This window comes from Heliconius melpomene, chromosome 1 (assembly GCF_056956725.1).
Source record: "Heliconius melpomene rosina isolate 202511_hmr_F chromosome 1, ASM5695672v1, whole genome shotgun sequence".
In the NCBI taxonomy this organism is placed as follows: Eukaryota; Metazoa; Arthropoda; class Insecta; order Lepidoptera; family Nymphalidae; genus Heliconius; species Heliconius melpomene.
The window spans coordinates 16,417,246-16,437,623 of record NC_140389.1 but is presented as its reverse complement, the minus strand read 5'-3'; the positions used below and the strand labels follow the sequence as shown (position 1 = coordinate 16,437,623).

Here is a 20,378-nt window from a genome sequence, read left to right as displayed (position 1 = left end):
TTAGAAAATGAAGTATAATGTTACAATATAACGAAATTAGTTTCTTCGTATATAACAAAAAAAATTAAGTGAATGAACATAGTAATTTTTTCACAAACTGTAAAGAAATCACAAAAGTACTTGCGATGTGTTCTACGTAAGTAACAAACAAACCTCTTTCTTAACAAAGTCGAGTTTCTTCTGTATTTCCTTTTCCCGGTTTTGTTCGGCGGTGGTCAGTTTGGTCTCAATGTCCTTCGTGATCTCCTCCATCTTGGCTGTTATGACTGATCGGACCTCCGCGAGCTTATTATTCTATAGATGGTCAATGAAATGAAAACAAATAAAATAATGGTCAAACGTAAAATAGAACATGAATAAAATAACAATAATACATAAAAACAAAATAAATGAGAAAAAAATCAAAATATGTTTTTATAAACACATTTTATTCGAATGAACTATTACAAACACATTCAAATCAATTAACCCAAAAATAACAATATTGTCAGTAATATAGGAAGCTACCAACGTCTTAAAAGGCAATACCACAAAAGAGACTGCAATTTACTAGAACGATCAAAACAAAATCTATCTGTTTATAATTATTTATATAATATCATATTATATTATGCACTAGTATTACGCATCTGTAATTACATACAATTGCTATACAAAAATTCTTCGAAGCTCGCGAGGGAAGACAAAAAGCTCAACAGTTACTAATACAGTTACGACGAACAATAAGTTGTTTTTATCTCACGTTTTTTCGTGTCTCGAGAAAATTTTAATACATTGAATTGAATTATCTTGTAGGCAGTTGGTATTTATTTGTAGACTCGATCAAACATTACGTGGGCGATACCAAAATAAATTATATCCTTTATAGAAAAAAATACAACATTACCCAGATTTTGATGTGTGAACCAAACAATTTTCTATTAGTAGTAATTCAAATATAATTGAAAATATGGTAGTAGTGCAATTGAACGTCTTTAGCTTCATACTTACGTTTTGGATTCAAATTCCAACAATTAAATGTTTAATTAGTTTCATTAGACAAAATAGCACTTAAAATGAGTTAAAAAAGTTGTACTTCTAAGTAACTTGTAATTTATATTTATTTCACTTTTGTCTACCAATCTCTCAAAATATTGAAAATGCGTGAAATAGAAACCATAACATAAAGTAGTAATGTAAAATACAAAAACAAAACTAGATGAAAAACAGTGAAATAACATACTATTCTACAAATTATATGAATGACAAAAATAAATAAATATTAATAAAAATATGCCTTACCTTAACGATTTTATCATTAGATTTTAGAAACATGTGTTTTGGAATATAGTACATACTCACTTACAATTGAAATTTTGGATTGTTAAACGAAAAAAAAGCTTTAGTTTTTAAAAACTGTTTTTTTTGTGTTAGGTCGTCGTGGCGCAGGGTCCCATGTGTGTGACTGTACACGCGACAGGTTGTGGGTTCGATTTACATTCGGGGGAATAAAATATATATTTTTTCATTTGCTCATTCTGGTAACGAGGCACAGTGCGGTGTTGAGTTCCGCCACTCGACAGGCTATACCTCGAGAGTGAGACGGCACGTGGGCAACGGACATGTCTGAACTCTCTACCTACCGTGTAATGTGCGGGATAGAACGTGAATCTAAAAAAATGCTGTCTTACATAGATTAAACACCCTACATAAAAATCTATCTAGGTATATATGAATATAATTACCGGCTGTATATTATATATAGACATGACCGAGGCCTCGGGTCAAGTAGTGCTTATATAGAGGGTGGTTTTGTTAGTCGTTTAGTGTCGCTTCTATCAGATCTAGGGGAGCTTGAAACGATGGGATTATAAAATTTGCATTGTACGTAAAATTTTTTGGTCATTTTTCACACTTCCGTTGTTAATAAACGTGTGAAAAGTGGACTCAAACCACTAAGTAGTGGAGCTACGAGTTTCTGAGTTTTTTAGCTGTACGCTGTATCTCGGAGAACATGAAGCTGTATCCCGCACATAGTAGGATTGGCCTAAAGGGAACTTGAAATCTTAATGTTAAGACACTCCATTCAAATTAAGATGCGCTTGTGCCCGCCGCGCGCGCCACGACGCCGTGTTTCTTTTTAAATCACACACAAAAAAAAGGAAAACCAAGCTATCGCTTAACTAACTTATATGGTATGCAAATTCTGGCATTTCTGGACTTCGAGTTGCAAGCGGCGCAACACACTTTAAAAAATCTGGCTGTAAGGCTGTAAACACATAAAAGCTAACCTCTTCAACCTTCGCCCAGATTTCTATGCTAGAAAAAAATCTAAACTAACGTACCTGATAACTTACTGACAGTCTACAGACACAAGCTGCGAACTCCACCATATATTCTCACAAAAATCCGACGCTAGAGAAGAGAGCAAACAAGAGAAAAAGCAACAAACTCCAGCCGGACTCACATGGTTGCGTAGCTTCTCCCGCTGCTCGGCCTCGAGCTGCAGGCGGCGGTCGGCGGCCTGTTGCAGCTTGTCCTGGATGGCGCTCTCGAGCTGCTGGAAGCGCTCCTGGTTGCCAGCGCGCACCTTGCGCACTTGCTCCTCCTGCGACGTCAAATATTGACGCCATTGTTGTATTATACTATAATTGCTTGATGAAATTTTTAGCCGATTTTTGTATCGCTTATTTGATATAATATCATTTAAACTAGTACTACCTGTGTAACTGACTAGCTACCAAATTTCATCATTCTAAGTTAACCGAAAGTACTCTATTAATTTTGATTCTCTTTATAATTCCGAAATACGCGTTTTTTGCTATATAAACGGCTATATCTTTATTATAGTAAATATAATAGAAATATATTTTTCTTTAAGAAATCATGAGATGAGACAGACGGACAAAAGAGTGATCTCTTATAAGGGATCTTATAACTGATCTTATAAAAGGAATTTTATCCTTAAAAAGTATGGAACCCAAAAAAATTTACAAAATCAGACCAATCCTTCTAGTTCCTGGAGTTATTAGTGTGACTCAACACAATATTACAATTGACTTTGATTTTCTTAACAATAAGACTTTCCAAACGAATTCATTCGAGGATAGTTTTGATGCGCCTCTATTATAATAACAATGAAATGAAAACCGAGAGTCATTTTCGACTCCTCATTAATTGCTCGTTAAAATTTTCAGTTGGTTTTATTATTTAAGTTTAATTTAATCTTCTCTTAAATACCAAAGAAATAAAGCCTAAATCTATACTAATATAATAATGCGAAAGAGTTTGTTTGTTTGTTTGTTTGTTTGAACGCTAAGATCTCTGGATCTACTGGATCGATTTACTTTGTTTTTGTTTTGTATGAAAGCTGCATTCTTCAGAAGTGCTATAGGCTATATAACATTACATTACACGTATAAACTAATAAATTAAAATGCTTTCTAATTTGACATGCAATTTATTCTGCCATGTTAATAACAACCGTCGTCGCTACGCGACCGCGTTCGTTACCGCGTCATTTTGATATTCATCCTTATGAAAATAAATATAATAGTCACTTTTAGCATTTCATCTAGATTGAAATTATATTTCTATAGAAATTATATTCTTATATTTCAAGCAGGTGTAGCCGCGTCCGGGTCCGCTAGTTATATATATGGCTGCTATCGAAATAATATTTGAATAAAATTTCGAAAGAATTTAACATTCGATATTAATTAATTTAAAACTTACAAAAGGCTTTCAGAAAGACAGCATTTCATTTTCGTTGCTTAAACAATATATATTTAATTAATTATCGCTACCGACTACAACTTTTAATCAATTTTTTTATTAATGTTACCTATAGCCTATAGATAAATCCGCAGAATCTAGAATATCGATTAGCAAAAACAAATAACATATGAAATGTAACAAAAGAAATACAATTCAACTATAAAAACCTAACAATTTCCTGACTTAAAACGGCCAAAATAAAATATTTTTAATGAAACTCTAACGATAAAAAACTTACATGTTCACGAAGACGTTCCAGCATTTTCTTAATATTTTCGTCGCGCTTGTCGGCGGCGGTGTTCATCTTTTCTTCGATCGCCTTGTATACTTCGGCAGTCTGCTGTTCCAAGGTCAACCTATCACATAAAGTCCTTAGTATCCTAGTCACGTCATGTTAAAAAAATATACACACTTGTGTTGAGTGACAGAACTCAATACGCTTCGTTTTCTTACTAGAGCGAGGAAATACAAAATAATTCAATTTCCTTCATGAGAATCGAACCTACAAACCCACGGTCTCTAAAAATATTATAAGATAAAATAATACCTTGTCTTCTCGACACCTTCAAGGTGATCCTTAAGACGAGCACGAAGTTCATTTATATACGCCTCACGTTTCTCTTCATGAGAGTCCATCTTGGCATCCAGAGCTTCCTTTGTGGCCACAATAAAGTTATTCGTCTGTTCGCTGCGAATACGTGAGGCTTCCTCGATTTTATGCATCTTTTGTGCGATAGCCGCCATCTTGCTGGCTTCCAAATTCTGTAAAAGTACATTCTAGAATATTCTTACAGTACAGTCGACAAGTCGTGGCCGCCCTCAAGTTAGCTGTAGACGGCTGCACAGATTTGTTATTAGATTTTTTTCTTACTTTTAAATTCCGAATGTACAATGGGCAAAAGCCCAACTTAACGGTTGCCAGGACTCGTTGACCGTACTGTACACTTATATAAGAAGAAGACATGGGCGATTACAAGAAAATTTATGGGCCAGACATTTTATTAAGCAAAATAGCAAATAGTGGACTAACCAACCATTAAGCACAATGTTGAACAGTAACTTTTTATAAGTCCCAAAAATCCCTTTGTAGCCTCAAAGTAGTAGCATTACTTTTACGATCAACCGTTCTACCTTTTATGAGCAAAGCGTATCTGTATATCAGAAGCCTATAGTACAGACCAAAGTTAAGAGATAGATCAAGGGCGATCGATTTCATGTAGATAATAATTTGTTTTAGAGACAGCCTTCGTTCGGTACGAGGAATATTATTATGGACGAGAGTAAACGAAAATTGAAACTCTAAATATCAAAGCAAACTTAATGAAATTCCTTAATAGAAATTGTTGAATATTAAAATTTACCACACTATATATATAGGCCTATACCTGGTAGTGTGGTAAATTATAAAAAAACCTATAAATTTTTTTGCTTAATTGAAGATTCAATATGAAATATGAACAAGAATAAAATTTGTTATTTATCATTAGCACAACATACACGTCTCCTTTCTTCAGCGGCCTTGAGCTTCTCCTGAATTTCTTCCACTGAGGGAGTTTTCTCGGGGGAGTCAGCGCGACGCGGCACGGGCACGCCCACAGGCTCAGCTAGGATAACTTCGTACGCTAGCCCACCCTTCGACATCTCTTGGCAACGAATTTCGGTAGCTGTTGATAGAATATTTTGTATTTTAAGAATTTTATTATTTAAAAAAATTATAAATCGCTTTCTGTAAATCAAAACAACAATTGCTGGAAAAAAAGATATAAAGCTGGTAAAGGCTCGTATGGAAGGCAAGTGCGACATACAAAAACATTAAGTTAATCTTAGTTTTAACACTCTTCATAAATTATTCCAAATAGTTTATTATTTGCTATTTTGATTAACTAAGGTTCCGATTAACAGACCTTTGGCCAATTAATTAAACGTGATTCATCGCTGTTACAAACAGCCATATATCGTCTCGTCAAAAGCGCTGACATTGTTAACAATTTGGCTGTTCAAATAAAAAAAAACACTCTCTATTCCAATACATAAAGTCTAATATGGTATGCAGAATATCAGACCAAATATTGTACAATGCATTAAATTATGATAACAGAGCAATTAACACCCCGGCGCCGGGGACATTACAAAGGCCATTTAATTAAGCCCCCGTTCCATATAACACTTTGGTATTTTAAAAATGTTCGGTATCCAGGGACCCTCGTGTTGAAATTAAAGATATTTTCAAGGTCGACTCGCTAACTATTCAGGAATGAGCCAAGAACATGTCTTTGTTATTTCATAATAAGAAGGGGAGCGTGGAGGGCCACCCCCGACGAATGAGTCACGGTAACATTACACTTAGGTTAATGCGTATACGTTTTATACATGGGAGTACGTGAGTAATTTTCCCCAGGAATTTTATTACCTTCAAGTACTTTCTCATTATCTGCCCGATGGACTAACTATTTTGCAACTCGAATAGTGCCAGGAAAACAAAAAATGAAGCGCATATTTGACAAGACATAAAAGCAACAAAACATAATTTATAATGTTTGTCTACGTTACTTCACTTACTGATAAATTTAACTTTCTTGGGTTGCTTAGTCCTTGGTTTGCCGACTGGTTTCTTTACGGGTGCCGAACGCCGGTGCGCTAAATAATAACATTTAGTCAGAAGTAATCAATATGGCGACGTGACACACTCTTTCGAGGATAAACACCCACTTGCCGTTGTGATATAACACTATCTAAATTCTAAAGACAGCGCGCCTCATATTCAATTGTGAAAATATGAAAATCTTTTTAGCATCATCAATCTCATTTCATATCTATGTATATCTCATACGTTTCATACCCTGAATACAATAGCATTTGTAGAGTGGAGTAAACAAAAGACAGGAACATAAAATGGGGTCGCGGAGCATCTTTCCGCACTTTGTGAGAAATAGTGACAGTTTATTTTTTTAAAAGAATTCATGAATAAGTCGACAAATTATATAAAATATAAACGAACCAGAATATTTTCCAAATACAGATTATAAACCTGAACGAAGTGAAGTGCAAAGTTTAGATCGCATACATGATGTACAAACTGAAATCTAAAAATTATAAAATAGATACAACCTAACCTCCATTACCATCACATTCCCCTCCAGCGACAACAATCGAATACCTATTACGGTCAGTTAATGTTTATTCGGAGAACATTCGAACCCCAGTTAATGAAAGGCTATCGATCGTCGCGTGACAGATCCAAAAATCGTCGTACTGAAACTACGGACAGTCAAATCGAAGTCGAAATAACTTTTAAATTTCTAACATAAATATCTTTCATGTATTAACAAGGAATATTGGACATATTTTTTTTAACATATATATCCAAGAAAGCTTCTACATAAATCTTAATTTATGTACTACATAGTTATAAATTTGTTCTGTGAAGCAATGAGAACGGGTAATAAGGCGACGCGACGACAAAGTAAAATGAGAAGGTGGTACGTGACGAGAATGATCTGAAAAGATAGATCGGCCAGCAAACATAGAAAGCCTTTTACAATTTACGGGGAAAATGGCAGACGTCTAGGAGACAGATGAAATAAAATCGTCGCTTGAGGGTTCAGAGATTAGATAAATATAGCTAACTATAGTGTTAAATTTTTATAAATCATTATTAAATAATTCTAGGAGTATATTTTAATCTACGAAATTGTTGAAGTATGTATTGCATTTTATTGCCTAACAATGCTATTTATTTTATTAAGATCACAGAATTCTTCTTGTGTGAGTGAGTACCTATACCTAAATTTGTTAATCTTGTATCTTATATATAAATCTTGGAATCCTTGCTGTATGGTCGTGCATTACGCCTAATATTTGTACTAGTAGACAATGCAGTTGAACTGTGACTTACGTCACGCGGGCCACGACCTCACTAATGCGCACTGATGCTGCGATATTGCGGTTTTCCGCGTAAGGAACTGTTTATCCTAGTTTACATAACCATTCACTGTGGTACTTGAAATCAAAAATCAAAATATAAAGTACCTAATATTATACCGTATAAATAAAGGTATATAACATATTTAATGTAGGTACAAATAATTATATACAATTCAATTCAATATGTTCCAATTTAAAATTTTATAATAGTCTCAATAATTTGTGACCAAATATTAGATAAAGGTTTGAATATTTGTAAAATATAAGTAAACTAAAACAAACGTTCCTAATATAAATATTTAATGTAGTAGTTACAAGTGGAAGGGCGAGCAGCCCCACCGGCGCCACACGATACGACATGAAAACTGATAATATATTTAAAACAGGCTTTGAAACTCGCGAGGGTGGGACGGAAAACGAATTTACAGCCTTTGGGAATACGAATGTTGAACCTGAAGTGTTTTCAAAAGGGGCGCGAATGTGATTGCATGTGCGTACATACGTACTTGTCGAGAACTTTGTAGTTTCAAGAAAATATTGTTTTACATTAGGGTCTTTCGTTTTCTTTTTGTTCAAAAATAATGATTTAAATTAATAATGATTTATTACGAGTGAAAAAGAAGGTCTATGTCCAGCAGTAGTAGACGAGTACAGGGTGATGTAGTTGAATATTTTCAAAATTAATTATAGATGACGATAAATATTGCTAGAAAAGACAATTGACTTTTCGCCAAGAAACTTCAATTCTTATTCTAGTATTTAGAGTAAGAGATATTCTTTAATAGTAGTTTGAGTACGCAAACTCTAAGCCGCAATGCATCACTATGACATTGACAGGTCTAACGTCCGATATTTTGTCTGTCAAAGTAAAGCATACTCTGTGTAATCTGTATGATCAGAATCTTTATACGGCACAATAGCGGATGCAGTAGTGCTATTAATAATAGCTTAAAAATAAAATGTTAGTTGCAAGAAAAAACGTCCAACATCACTCGACCTAGAAATCAGGACTTAAGTGTATCCCAGTTTCTGGGTCGAGTAAATCTTGTAGCACTAGTAAACGCGAAATCTCTAGAACTCAATTCCTAATTATGTCAAGAAAATATGTTATAAATAAATTGGATTAATACACATATAATATATTTTTTAGTTACATTCTATGCTTCCTAATATCATTAATTACACATTTGACGATTCTAAAGGGGTGTTAAACTTGTTGAGTCGATTAAACTCAGCTCTAATATTCCCACCCCAAACAATTATGTCATCTCCAAACCCCTAATGTCTCTTTACAAAAGGGTACATTGGCAATTTGTGTACAAACACACTAACCTTTTATGCAAATGACAATCATTTGTAGACATAGGCCATTTTAGGCAGGTGAATTAACGGTTAATAATAAAAAGTGGAAAACATTAATAGAAAACATAATTGATGAGGTTTTAATATGAATTAGGATGGATTAAAAAATAAGAAAAATATTATGAATAACATGTGACGGATATAGCTTTGAATTAGCATTAATTTTGAATAAATTAATTTATGAAACAACATCTATAGACATAAAAATAATCCCACATATTCAGAAGAATAATCATATACAAGTAAACAAAATGGTGGCCGCACGTAGTTTCGTGTACTCTACAAAATGGTTGACATTATGCAGTAATGTTCAATCAATATCACTAGTGAAGGCGATATGTAGTTACATGTACTCTATCTGCAACAAAAATAAGTAAAAAGTCAAAAATAATTGACTTTTTAATATTTATATTTTAATATACTATACTTGTCATTATACGTAAGAGATACACTATACACTATATTATATATAAGTATAAGCTTACTTTTTAGCGTACATTGGATTGTGCTGTTGAAAAGTTCTTAATTCCCTTATTATGAGTTAGAGATCCTAATTTCCTTATTATGTTCGACATAATTGTCAAAATCACCGAATGCTAAGAAAATTCCATAAAATTAAGAAAATTCCTTAAAAACTTTAAACGGTAAGGTCCATTTTCCAAAGCCACCAACTCTCAGGAAAATGCCGGCCGGTTTAAATCTACATGTGACAGGAACAGCGAACAAGAAAGAGAAAAAACATTTGAATATGAAGGAACTTCCATTAAAACTGTAAATATACATATATATTTTTAAGATACCTACTACTTTAACTATTTCAACACCTCGTTAGAAAGAGTAACATATTAGAGCAAAAATAAAAAGATGATTATAATTGTGAAAATACCCACGCGTTCCTTTACCTTTTTCATATTCTCTGTATAGAAACAATAACATAGATCATTATGTTTGTCTAGACAAAACTGTAGATAATACAAGCAAGTGGGCGTTTCATCCACGTTACGAGCGTGCCGGCGTCACCGGTAGAAAAAAATTGTTAGTTCCATAAAGCAGTTTTCTCCTTTGCGTTTATTCCAACCTGCAGGCAATACTGGTGCTCGGCATGAGTGGCAAAAGCACTGCATAACCGAGTCTCGAACAAGTCCAATCAGCATGGTGATGGCTTCAAATTGACTATCTATCTAATGTGAGACGGAGTCGCGTCGCGGCGCGTGCGGATTGCGCGACTCTCGTCCGGAAACTGAGCTACGCCGGGGGGAGAGCAGCTGGTCGATAGCTGTACCCCGCACTGTGTGTCCCCCGCCCTGCAGACCCACCCCGAGCTATCCCCTACCGCGCCGTCGTCCTTAACTTGATAACCTCACAGAAGAAAATAAGTTCATCGAATGAAAAATAAAACAAAACTAATCTCACGTATCCTTCACTTAAAGTTTTACCCAACGCAAAAAATATCATTAGGAGCAAACATATTTACATCAAAGATCAAAGATTTCATTGATACCAAAATATTGAAGATGTGTAATATTAAGAAAAAAATAATATTTAACATTAATATGTAATGTGACCGTTACACCTAGCAACTGCAGGGCTAAGGTCGGAAAAGACAAACTAATTTTAGTATAGCCCAGACTCGTTCGGGCCTTGGTGGGCTTCTCGGTCATAAAAACTGTTCGCTGTAGGGAGGGTAGGGCGGGCGGAGTAAGGCGGGGTAGGGCGAGGGGGCACCATGCGGCGGTTCCGCCGCCGTCTCGGCGCCGCCACCCGCAGCCAATTAACAGCCAGCAACGCAACGCTGAATTTGTTTCGCCACTCGAATTGCTTCCGATTGATATTCCGTTTAAAAAAAACAGAATTGCTTTTAACACCTTAAAAACATGAATGTCATTTTTGTAAGAGCACATGTTATACAATGTATTATAATTCGGTCAAATGTCAAGTGGTATAGCATTGGGATAAAGTAAATAATTTGAATGTTAATTTTTTCAGAGCTAAACACGGTTTGTGCGACTGCAGTGTGCGACTAATGTCGTAACCTCGTGCACCGGTAACATCGGCGGCCGTGACGCGGCGATCGATGCCGGGCAACAACCCCGAGACCGCGTCCCCCTGCGGTAATAACTGGGAATTCCAGGAGTAATCCGTACTCGAACCATGTGGAAATACCACTTGCGGCGTCGGACATCCGTCTAAGCTTTAATAATAGATAGAAATACAAAAGTATTGGAAACAGATAAAATTTTCAAATATAACAAATACCTATAAATTTTAATCAAATAAAATAGAAATTGATAAATATTGTTTTTGTTCTGAATTAGAATTGTCATATAATTCGTTTGCACCGACCGAGATTGCAATGTGGCGCCCAATGTGGGACTAGAATAAAAGTCCGTGTGTCACCCCAAAAGTGTGCATATATTTAATAAAAATACGACAGCATCACTATATAATAATTATAGTGTAGAACAAGATTCAACCCATTCACCAATCACCCCCTTAATAATCTAATAATAACTACCTCCAAGTATAAACTTACTAAGACTCTGGCGCAACGATCAATACTTTAATATACCTCTTATAAGATATACCATCCACTCAGCTACTTCTCTTTTTAGCACGGCAACAAGTTGAGTCACGTGCTCATTGGATTTGGCAGAGAATATTAAGAAGCAGCGGCGCGCGTCCGCCTGCGACGGAGTATCGATTCGCCTTGTTTCAGGCGTTTTCAGGTTTTGTTCAAACGTAACAATTTGACCTCTAGACTTTATTACTCCCTGAGAGATAAAAATTTAAAGAGGAATATTTAAAATTTAATTTTCATATTTGTTGATTTGGTGCGAAACTCAGATTAAATTATTCTATACTGTCAGTATTTTCAAAATTTACTACATTATTATATTACTAACTTCTACTTCTGTATTTGTATATATCTCACTTTATACGTTTAAACCTCACCATCATCGCCATCCCATCCTTGGCTTGCTCAACGCAGGACACTTGGACTTGAACCACATAAAAAAAAACACAAACTTAATATCTAAATAACATTATCACTAAAAGCATCTTTCAATTATTTACTATGATTGCAAAAACTGTAGAATTATAACGGGAAAATTTCATTTTGAAACTAAAACATTAAGAGCCATATGAATTATGAACTTTATGTTCCACATCTAGGGCTCACACTTACTTACACACAGAAAACAAATTATTGTGCAGAGCTCGTGCCAAGTTTTCAATGCTTGCAAATTTATCACAATGATTCACATGTCGTGGAAATCCTTTCCTTTTTTTTTTAGTTTTTATGAAAGGTTCCTGTTCCAAAACCAATTAACAAGTTACAACTCTGGCAACACTATGCACCGTGTCTAGACATCGCATCATAGAATGGAAATATGTTATTTCCATTTCTATGATGATTATATTTTTTTTATATTCTGCACTCTCCTTGTATGGTGCAGAGAGTAGGCTGAGACAAAATGGTTGTCAACTTTCGGTTTAGTTTAGAGATAATAATATAAGAAAGGTAGTTAAAAATGAAAGTTAGTAATATAACTATTTAAGTAAATATTTCCTAGTGAGAATGAAAGCGGAAACCAATAGGATCAGTAAGACACTAAATCAAAAATTAAATTAAATCATCTTCACGCTGTATCCCGCACACAGGAGGGTAGACAGAAGGAACCTAGTGTGTTTTACACTCCGTTCCCCACTTTCCGCCAAATTCTGGAGGCATTGTGTGTTAAGGGCAGAACTCAACAAAATATAAATTTAAATAAATATTTCAATTCCCCGATAGGGATCGAACCCACAACCAGTCGCTTTTACAGGTACACTTTGTGCCCCTGCGCCACCACTAGCCTTAATTCACTGACCATTTCCCACAATTTCACCCCCAAAGGCCCCAAGGCACCCCCAAAATATAGATACTAGACATTAAAACCAGTAATTTTTTTACAAACTAAGCGAAAAACAATTTGCAAACGGAAAACAGTTCTAACATTTGATTTCCTATAGCGACACATTGCGATGTCATAAAGTAGCTCTTGCCACAAAAGGCAGACATAGCAGTAAACCATCTGGCCCCGGAAAAGTTTCGCGAACTTTGCCAAGACGTTCCTTCTTAAATTACATTAGATAAGTAACGTCGAATATAGGATAACAAGTGTATAAGTAGACAGCTGTTATATTTAAGCTTTTGAAAAGTTCTTTTAAGATTTATATTCTACTGTTTCAATATATTTTGTGTGTGATATCTGAACTAAATACGATAGATAGGGATCAAATCTTCAGGTGCATTAGGCATGTACTCGTAGTCAGATTTTAAGAAATTGGTCTACAATGCTGAGATATATTATAATTACAATGTAGGTTTGATCGAAGTTGGTTCTTTGATTATGGCGTCACGAACGTGTCAGTCGAACACTCATCACTTCGCCAATGTGATGTTGTATGAACAACACATAAAAGAGGTTTCACTGTAAAAAGAGATACAACCACCATTAACTCTCATAGGATTGCGTACTCATTTATTCCAATACACTCTTACCCACGCAAGCGTTGCGGCCTGCAGCCTACGATTCGAATATCTATGCCTTAAAACATAACAATATATTATTTCTTTATTTTCATGATGTTTAATAAAAATATACATTTATAAACGCTACTAATACATATATATTATCATTCGCTGAATGTAATATTCAAATATTCAAAATAATTTGCAAATGAAATTCTTATGAATTACTAAAGCTTTACTACGGATGAATTTGCCCTATGAATAAGTTTTATAATAATTACATTTTCTGTAGTGATTTTAAAAAGTATACATAAAAAATGGTAGACAATTGTTTTGGCGTTTTTTGTTGACTTTAAGTCCGATAAGCAGTGTACTTTACACTAACTACACTAGGTTCCCTCTGCTTACCCTGCTGTGTACAGGATATAGCGTAAAGCTGATTTTTTTATTTATTATACATATAAATAATATTAATGTAGGTTCGATTACCCACGCTGGCAAAGAAGCAAAGATAAGCAAGTTCCGCCATTTTCGTCGCGTGAGTTCCGCCACTGAAAAAGCTACGCCTCCAGAATTCGGCAGCAAGTGGGGAACGGAAAAGTCTTAATGGAAAGCTAAAAAAAAGATAGATTATACTCTTGTTCCGACATAACAAGGTAGGGAAAAAAAAACCTTTTTTTCAAGATACTCCGTCCTTGTCTCCTCGCCCAAGTTCGAGACTGCGTGATGAGTGGTGATTCTCATTCTCAGAATGAGTAACGGAATCTTAACTCTTAGAGGAAGCAAAACAATATTTAATTAATCAAATGTAATATTTTTATAAATTCAGAATTCCTTTCCAAGTCGTATATTTGTACGATCGCCCCTCCTCTAGTATGATTGATGACGACATCCGTAAACACAGACGACATTGACAAACACAAACAAAATGTAGAACCGATTACCAACTATTAAATTCATTTGTTTGTCTGCCCATTTACTTTATGTATTTAATATAAATCTTTTTATTGAAAGAGATTATTTTTACAATAATTTTAAACGTATGGAGCGTTCATAAATTTAATTTACTTTTTCGAGGTTATTAGAGTTGTTTTTCTCGTCCTACTAATAATATAAATGTGAAATTGTGGGGATGAACATTAACCAGAATAACACACAGGGTACAATTTTTCAAAGATTTTCTATTATTTGGCCATAATATAACAGAACAAATATTCATTTCATTTTTTCATTTTCAGACAAATCTTCACGTTTCTTTAAGTGTTAAGGTATTCCATACCCTAATTTCGGCCATATTTTTGAGACAATGAGTGATGAGAGTTTTAGAACCCACCGTTTCAACATAGCGTTTCGGTTTCAACGAAAATTAATTAATTACAAATTAATCATAATTCAAATATACTAAAAATATGATTTTAAATTTTTTAACTACATTTAAAATGCATACCTACTTTTATTGTAGCGAAAGGAATATAACCGGGAATATTTGTAAGAATTGGGTAAAGAACGGCTATGGATGAGTCAGATTGTAACAAAAGTAACTATGTTCGCAATCACTTTAGTAAAAAGAATATATGCATGCATGCATGTGGTGCTGCTGCAATAATATGTCAATGTATACGAAGTATTTTTACAAGGTTTTATAATGCCTCCTCTTATTTTCTAAACTTAACATACATGTGAGTCTCACAAATGTATAATTAAATTCTCCCTGCTCACTCCATATAATACGGAGAAAAAAAAAGAAAATCATAAAAAAAACCAACATTCCCGAAAGCACGATTGGCAACCGAAACATCAATTTGGCTAACATAAAGTGGGGTCGACCGGGGTGATATTATAATGACCCCGGCTTTGTATTACATCTTCATTTCCTCCATGTCCCATTCGGTTTACGGATCACTTCATTGACTGTGATTGATGTTTGCACAACGGCTTGGGATTATGTTTTTCTTTGTGATAATTTTTGATCATATTTGTAGTCTTATATAATCTTATATGAATCTTGTATGAAGTGTACAAATACACTTTAGCTGCGCTACGCTTCACGCTGTATCCCGCACAGAGCAGGGTAGGCAGAGGGAACCTAGTGTTAAGACACTTCGTTTCTCACTTTCCGCTGAATTCTGGAGGCATTGCGTGTTGAGTGGTGAGATCGACACCAGAGCTAAGAAATGGAAATATAAATTTAAATATTTCATTTCCTCGAGTGGAGCTCGAACCCAGTGCCAGTCACTTTTACAGTCACTCTTTGTGCCCCTGCGCCACGACTGGTCTCAATCCTATAGATTTACTAGTAGTACTTTTAATTACTAATAGTTACTTAAAACAATATTTTCAAGTTCTTCAACTTCCGCGATTGTTAAACATAACTCGCCAAACAAACATCACGACCACGGCCTTAAACAAAAATGTTTAAAATATTGTAATAATAATTTTTATTAAAGCAACCATCTCGTTTTATAAAACAAAACTTGTAAAACATTGCCATTACAAAGTTTAGGACGTCTCGTATCTGACTTAACGTTCCTCCGCATAGTAATCCATACTTAGAGATGGTGTATAAAGGACTCGTAATGCTATAAAGGGGGCTCGGGGCACGGAAAGCCAGAGCCGTGGAGAATGACACACGCACGGACGGATCGATCAAGGCCAGACGCCTACGTTGCGCGAATGTCTGCTCGGCACATGTGCTCTCTATCCACTTTCTACTTAACAAAGAAATGTTAATCTGTGAGTGTTGGTACTTTGATGATTGATTGGTGCTTGGATCTACGTGTTTTATTAAATTAGAAAAATAATTTAAAAAATGAGTAATTTATTAATAGGATTTGTTCCTATAGTGCTATATATCTAGGGAGATCTACACAGCTCGTTAAGTACACACTTAAGAAAATATTTATCAAAACTTCCGCAGCACGCGGAGCAGTATAAAGAATGTAATAAAGGATCGTATTATTTCCGCACAGATATTACACAATGACAAAGCTAACACTTTTGCTCGGTTGGTCGAAGAAGAAAAATGAAAATAATTTATTAATTAAATCTAACTTATAATAGAAAAAAAATCAAGGATATTCATGAAATATAATGGATAGCCAATTTATAGTCATACACAAAGAACATACGCATGTAAATAATAAATATAAAAATAATAATGTGTACATTATTGCATCAAAAATGCACTCACAGCATTTAAAATACATTTCCGCGTCCACTTCAAGGTGAGTGGAAATCGATGAGTAAGACTTTAATCTCAAGGATAGAACTGATGCATTGCAAATAAAGGAATAAGAAACAATGTACGCTTCAGCTATTGTTTTTGTTAAAAAATTCAAACAAAAACAACTTAAAGATAGTTAGTGTGTCAACAACCTGAACTATTCAAATTATAATATGACTAAGTGACTCTAAAAAATACTTTCATTTACATTATTAATTTACTATCATTCATTCATATCATTAGTATAATAGAATGTCTATTAAATTGAAAGTTCAACATACCTGATGAATAGTCTATATCCTCTTTCACTGACAGCAGAATGAATGAGGATGAGTCATTGCTTATTTTGATAACAGGAAGGCTCTCACTGCCCGGGCAAGGCATCTTGCCAATGCGGTGAGACTCTGTTCAGGTTACAGTATCAATGGTGGTATTGGTTAGCGAACTATCCTTAAATACATAGATCGTCCATTAAATTGGATCAAAGTCGTCATTGAGAAGCCAAAAACCGCAGAATGTCGGGTCAACCGGCAAATGTAATTTGATAACCGAAGCCCCACGATGCGGTAAATGCGAATCGTAAACGATAGCACACTCGCTGAATACAATGAAGCTTTTCAATTTCGATTTCCCCTTTTCTATCTTTGTCATTAATATTTGAACGTATTTAATTGTGACTTTGTTAAGCACTTATATTTTATTGTTGACGTCATTAAGAACATTATCGTGGCCTATTTATGAAGTGCCTGATAGTATAGTTTGAAATTAAAAAGTACACGCTGTATCCCGCGTATTCACTTTCTGTCCAAGTTTCAAGACATTGCATGTTGAGTGGCCGAATTGAACTCTACGCTTTGTCTTGTTACCAGAACAAGGAAAAGGAAAAAATAATTTTCCCGAGAGGAAATTAAATCCACAATCATAAACGTTGTACCGCTGCGGCCATACACAGCTCGAAAATGTTCCGTTAAAAATATTTAGTTTCGCCTGATCTCTAAATAAAATATTTTAGAAAACACATTTTTTTAGTCAGCGGAAAATGGTTGATATCGCATAAGAGAATTACAGATATTACAGATACATTACTATAAAAAAAATGTAAATTTTAAAAACACAAGTACAACGAGACATTTGTATTCTAGTAACGATAGGTAAGGAAAGAGCCACGTGTACCATGTTCTGCTGTCGCACATCCTGTACGGCCGTCGCGCTATATGCAGCACACATATAGATGCAATATGCAATATCCTGTAGCACAGGAGTGCAAATCAAGATGAAAGGGGTTCCTATTGCTACGGAAACTAACTACAAACTATGATAGATTGCTGAGGATGTACGAAGGTGACATGTCAATAAGGTTAGAGTGCTATTGCAAATACAAAGTTATTCCGGTTAAATATAAAATAAAAACAAGACCCCCCTTTTTTCAGCTTCACGCTTTATTTCCCAAATATCAGGATTATTAAAAGGAACCTAGTACTAGCTCCGTTCTCCACTATCCACTCAATTTTCAAGATCTATGCGTTGCCGACGGCCTCCACGTGCCTATCTATATTCATCATATTAATTTAACAAATCATTGTTATTTATTGACGCCGTCGTGTCTAAAATTTAAGTGAGAAAAATACTTATGTTTCCAATATTTTCTTTTCCTGGTCTATTTAAGCAACACCTTGAAGAATAAAAAAAAAGGAAATAAAGCGGAAGGATTGTTCACTATATTTAAACGATAAAATTTTATGTATGGTACAAAATATAGAATCGATTCGAATCTAATATATCATAATTACATTATTATTACAGATTTGAACCCGCTACTTACTAAAATCAACCAATTTAACCGTATAATATACCTAGTACCCACAATAAACCACTAAGCCTATTACAAAAGCTCGTCTTGACAAATTGTTTTGCTATTTATCTTAGAAACAAATTATTAGTTCCCCCGAGTGCGCAATTACCGTTAGCTGGCACGACTGACTGTCACACAGACTTACGAAACTGAGACTAGTGTATTGTATGTTTTAATATTTGTTTAAAGTAAGTATATACGAATACTTTTAAAGTCCATAAATAAGTGAAGACGTCGTAGTCCTGGCTTAGAGATTGTGTAAGTGCGACAGTTGTAGGTTCAATTCCCATTCGGGAGAATTAATTATATCTTTATTTTTGTAATACGACAAAGCGCGGCGTCAAGTTCCGTCGTTCATCATGCAATGTTTTCAAAATTGGGAGAGAAGTGGGCAACGGATTGTCTTAAAAACAGGGTTCTATTGGCTGCCTTGCTACTTACAGGATATAGCGTAAAGCTAAAAAATAAATTAAATAATATCTCGCATACAAACAATTTAGGGAAAGTTCCCAATTACTACTTCTAAGGAAATAAGATTATATTCCTAAATAAAAATTACATATTTTAATTAGTATTAATGATAGCTACAATATGATTATTCATGTACTAAATTATATTTATTCATTCAACAGTCAAGCGTCTCTTTACTATATTATAGATATACATTCCTTCCATTCTTTCTTATTCTGCTTTCAAAAATAAACTAGATGTACGTAGTTGTATCAACAATTTGTTGTTCTGCCAAAAATATATTACTTAGATGAAATTGTTACGAGCCTAAAGCAAACACAAGATAAATAAATTTTCCTTATGTTTGTTATATTCGTGGAATACAATTATTTTCGTTTTTTTTGTTGTCACGTTGTCCATTTTCCGCTCAATTTTTGAGACATTGAATGTTTAATGGTGCAACCATCACAATCTTTGCAATAGGACCAGAGCAAGAAAATTAAAGATAAAATCCTCATTCCCCAAGTGGGAACAGAACTCACAATCGCTTTAATAGCGTCGCATTACTTGAAAAAATATATAAAATAAAAAAAAAGAAAATATATTCTAACGTAGAACCAGAAAAATACATCACATTTCTTATAATAAGAAACAGTTTAGCATAGATAACATACGGTAGTGGTGAAATGAAGTGGTAGCTCTTTGAACGTGACTAATGAGGGTGGCAGACAATGATGATGATCCTCGCAAAAAGTATAGCCCAGACGGCCCTTTGTCTGTCCCCGAGTGTGGGGCTGTGGGCCCTTTAGCATTGTTTTTATTGCGGAAATGTAGTGCGCCTTGGACAGATACTGCGCTTGGTCTAGGTTGAGGAGTTGAGGGGAGAGGATGATTGAAAACTATTGCTGTTAATATTACTTTGAAGCTTTTACAAAGACACAAACAACACAAACTGTGTTCGTTTTATAGTCCCTATAAAGATTGTTACAAGTAATTTTAATGTAGATGCTATAAATAAAATGGCAGTAGAATTTTTGTTATTTGTAAAAAAGCAACCGATTTATTTACCTTATATATTATACACCACATTTTAAGCATAAACATAGCCTCACCTAGAAAACCTAGCATGAACAAACATTGACTATCCCATAACAGTACGACCAACAGACAACAGAGTAATATAGTTATACATATACAAATATGTTTCAATACTAACGACGGGGGACAGACCGCTCTATTTCATTAACTTTGCCTCAGAGAATGTATGGCGTAATCAAATTACGATGGAACTAGAG

At 34.6% G+C, this 20,378-nt stretch overlaps 1 protein-coding gene across 6 annotated transcripts in view; it reads right to left on the bottom strand.

Moving 5' to 3' along the window:
• stai (stathmin) overlaps positions 1-20,378 on the bottom strand; it is a 35,113-nt gene that overhangs the window by 2,513 nt on the left and 12,222 nt on the right. Inside the window, exons 1-7 of one of the 6 annotated variants that reach the window (XM_085192367.1) lie at positions 17,063-17,204; positions 6,316-6,393; positions 5,254-5,420; positions 4,304-4,518; positions 3,995-4,112; positions 2,447-2,587; positions 154-294 (exon numbers count right to left, since the gene is read on the bottom strand). In XM_085192367.1, coding sequence (XP_085048493.1) covers positions 154-294; positions 2,447-2,587; positions 3,995-4,112; positions 4,304-4,518; positions 5,254-5,420; positions 6,316-6,393; positions 17,063-17,165 — 963 coding nt within the window. In that variant the 5' untranslated portion in view covers positions 17,166-17,204. Of the gene's footprint in view, positions 1-153; positions 295-2,446; positions 2,588-3,994; positions 4,113-4,303; positions 4,519-5,253; positions 5,421-6,315; positions 6,394-10,120; positions 10,299-17,062; positions 17,214-20,378 lie in introns of those variants that run through there. The other 5 variants (XM_085192368.1, XM_085192369.1, XM_085192370.1 and 2 more) reach the window with 5 other exon arrangements.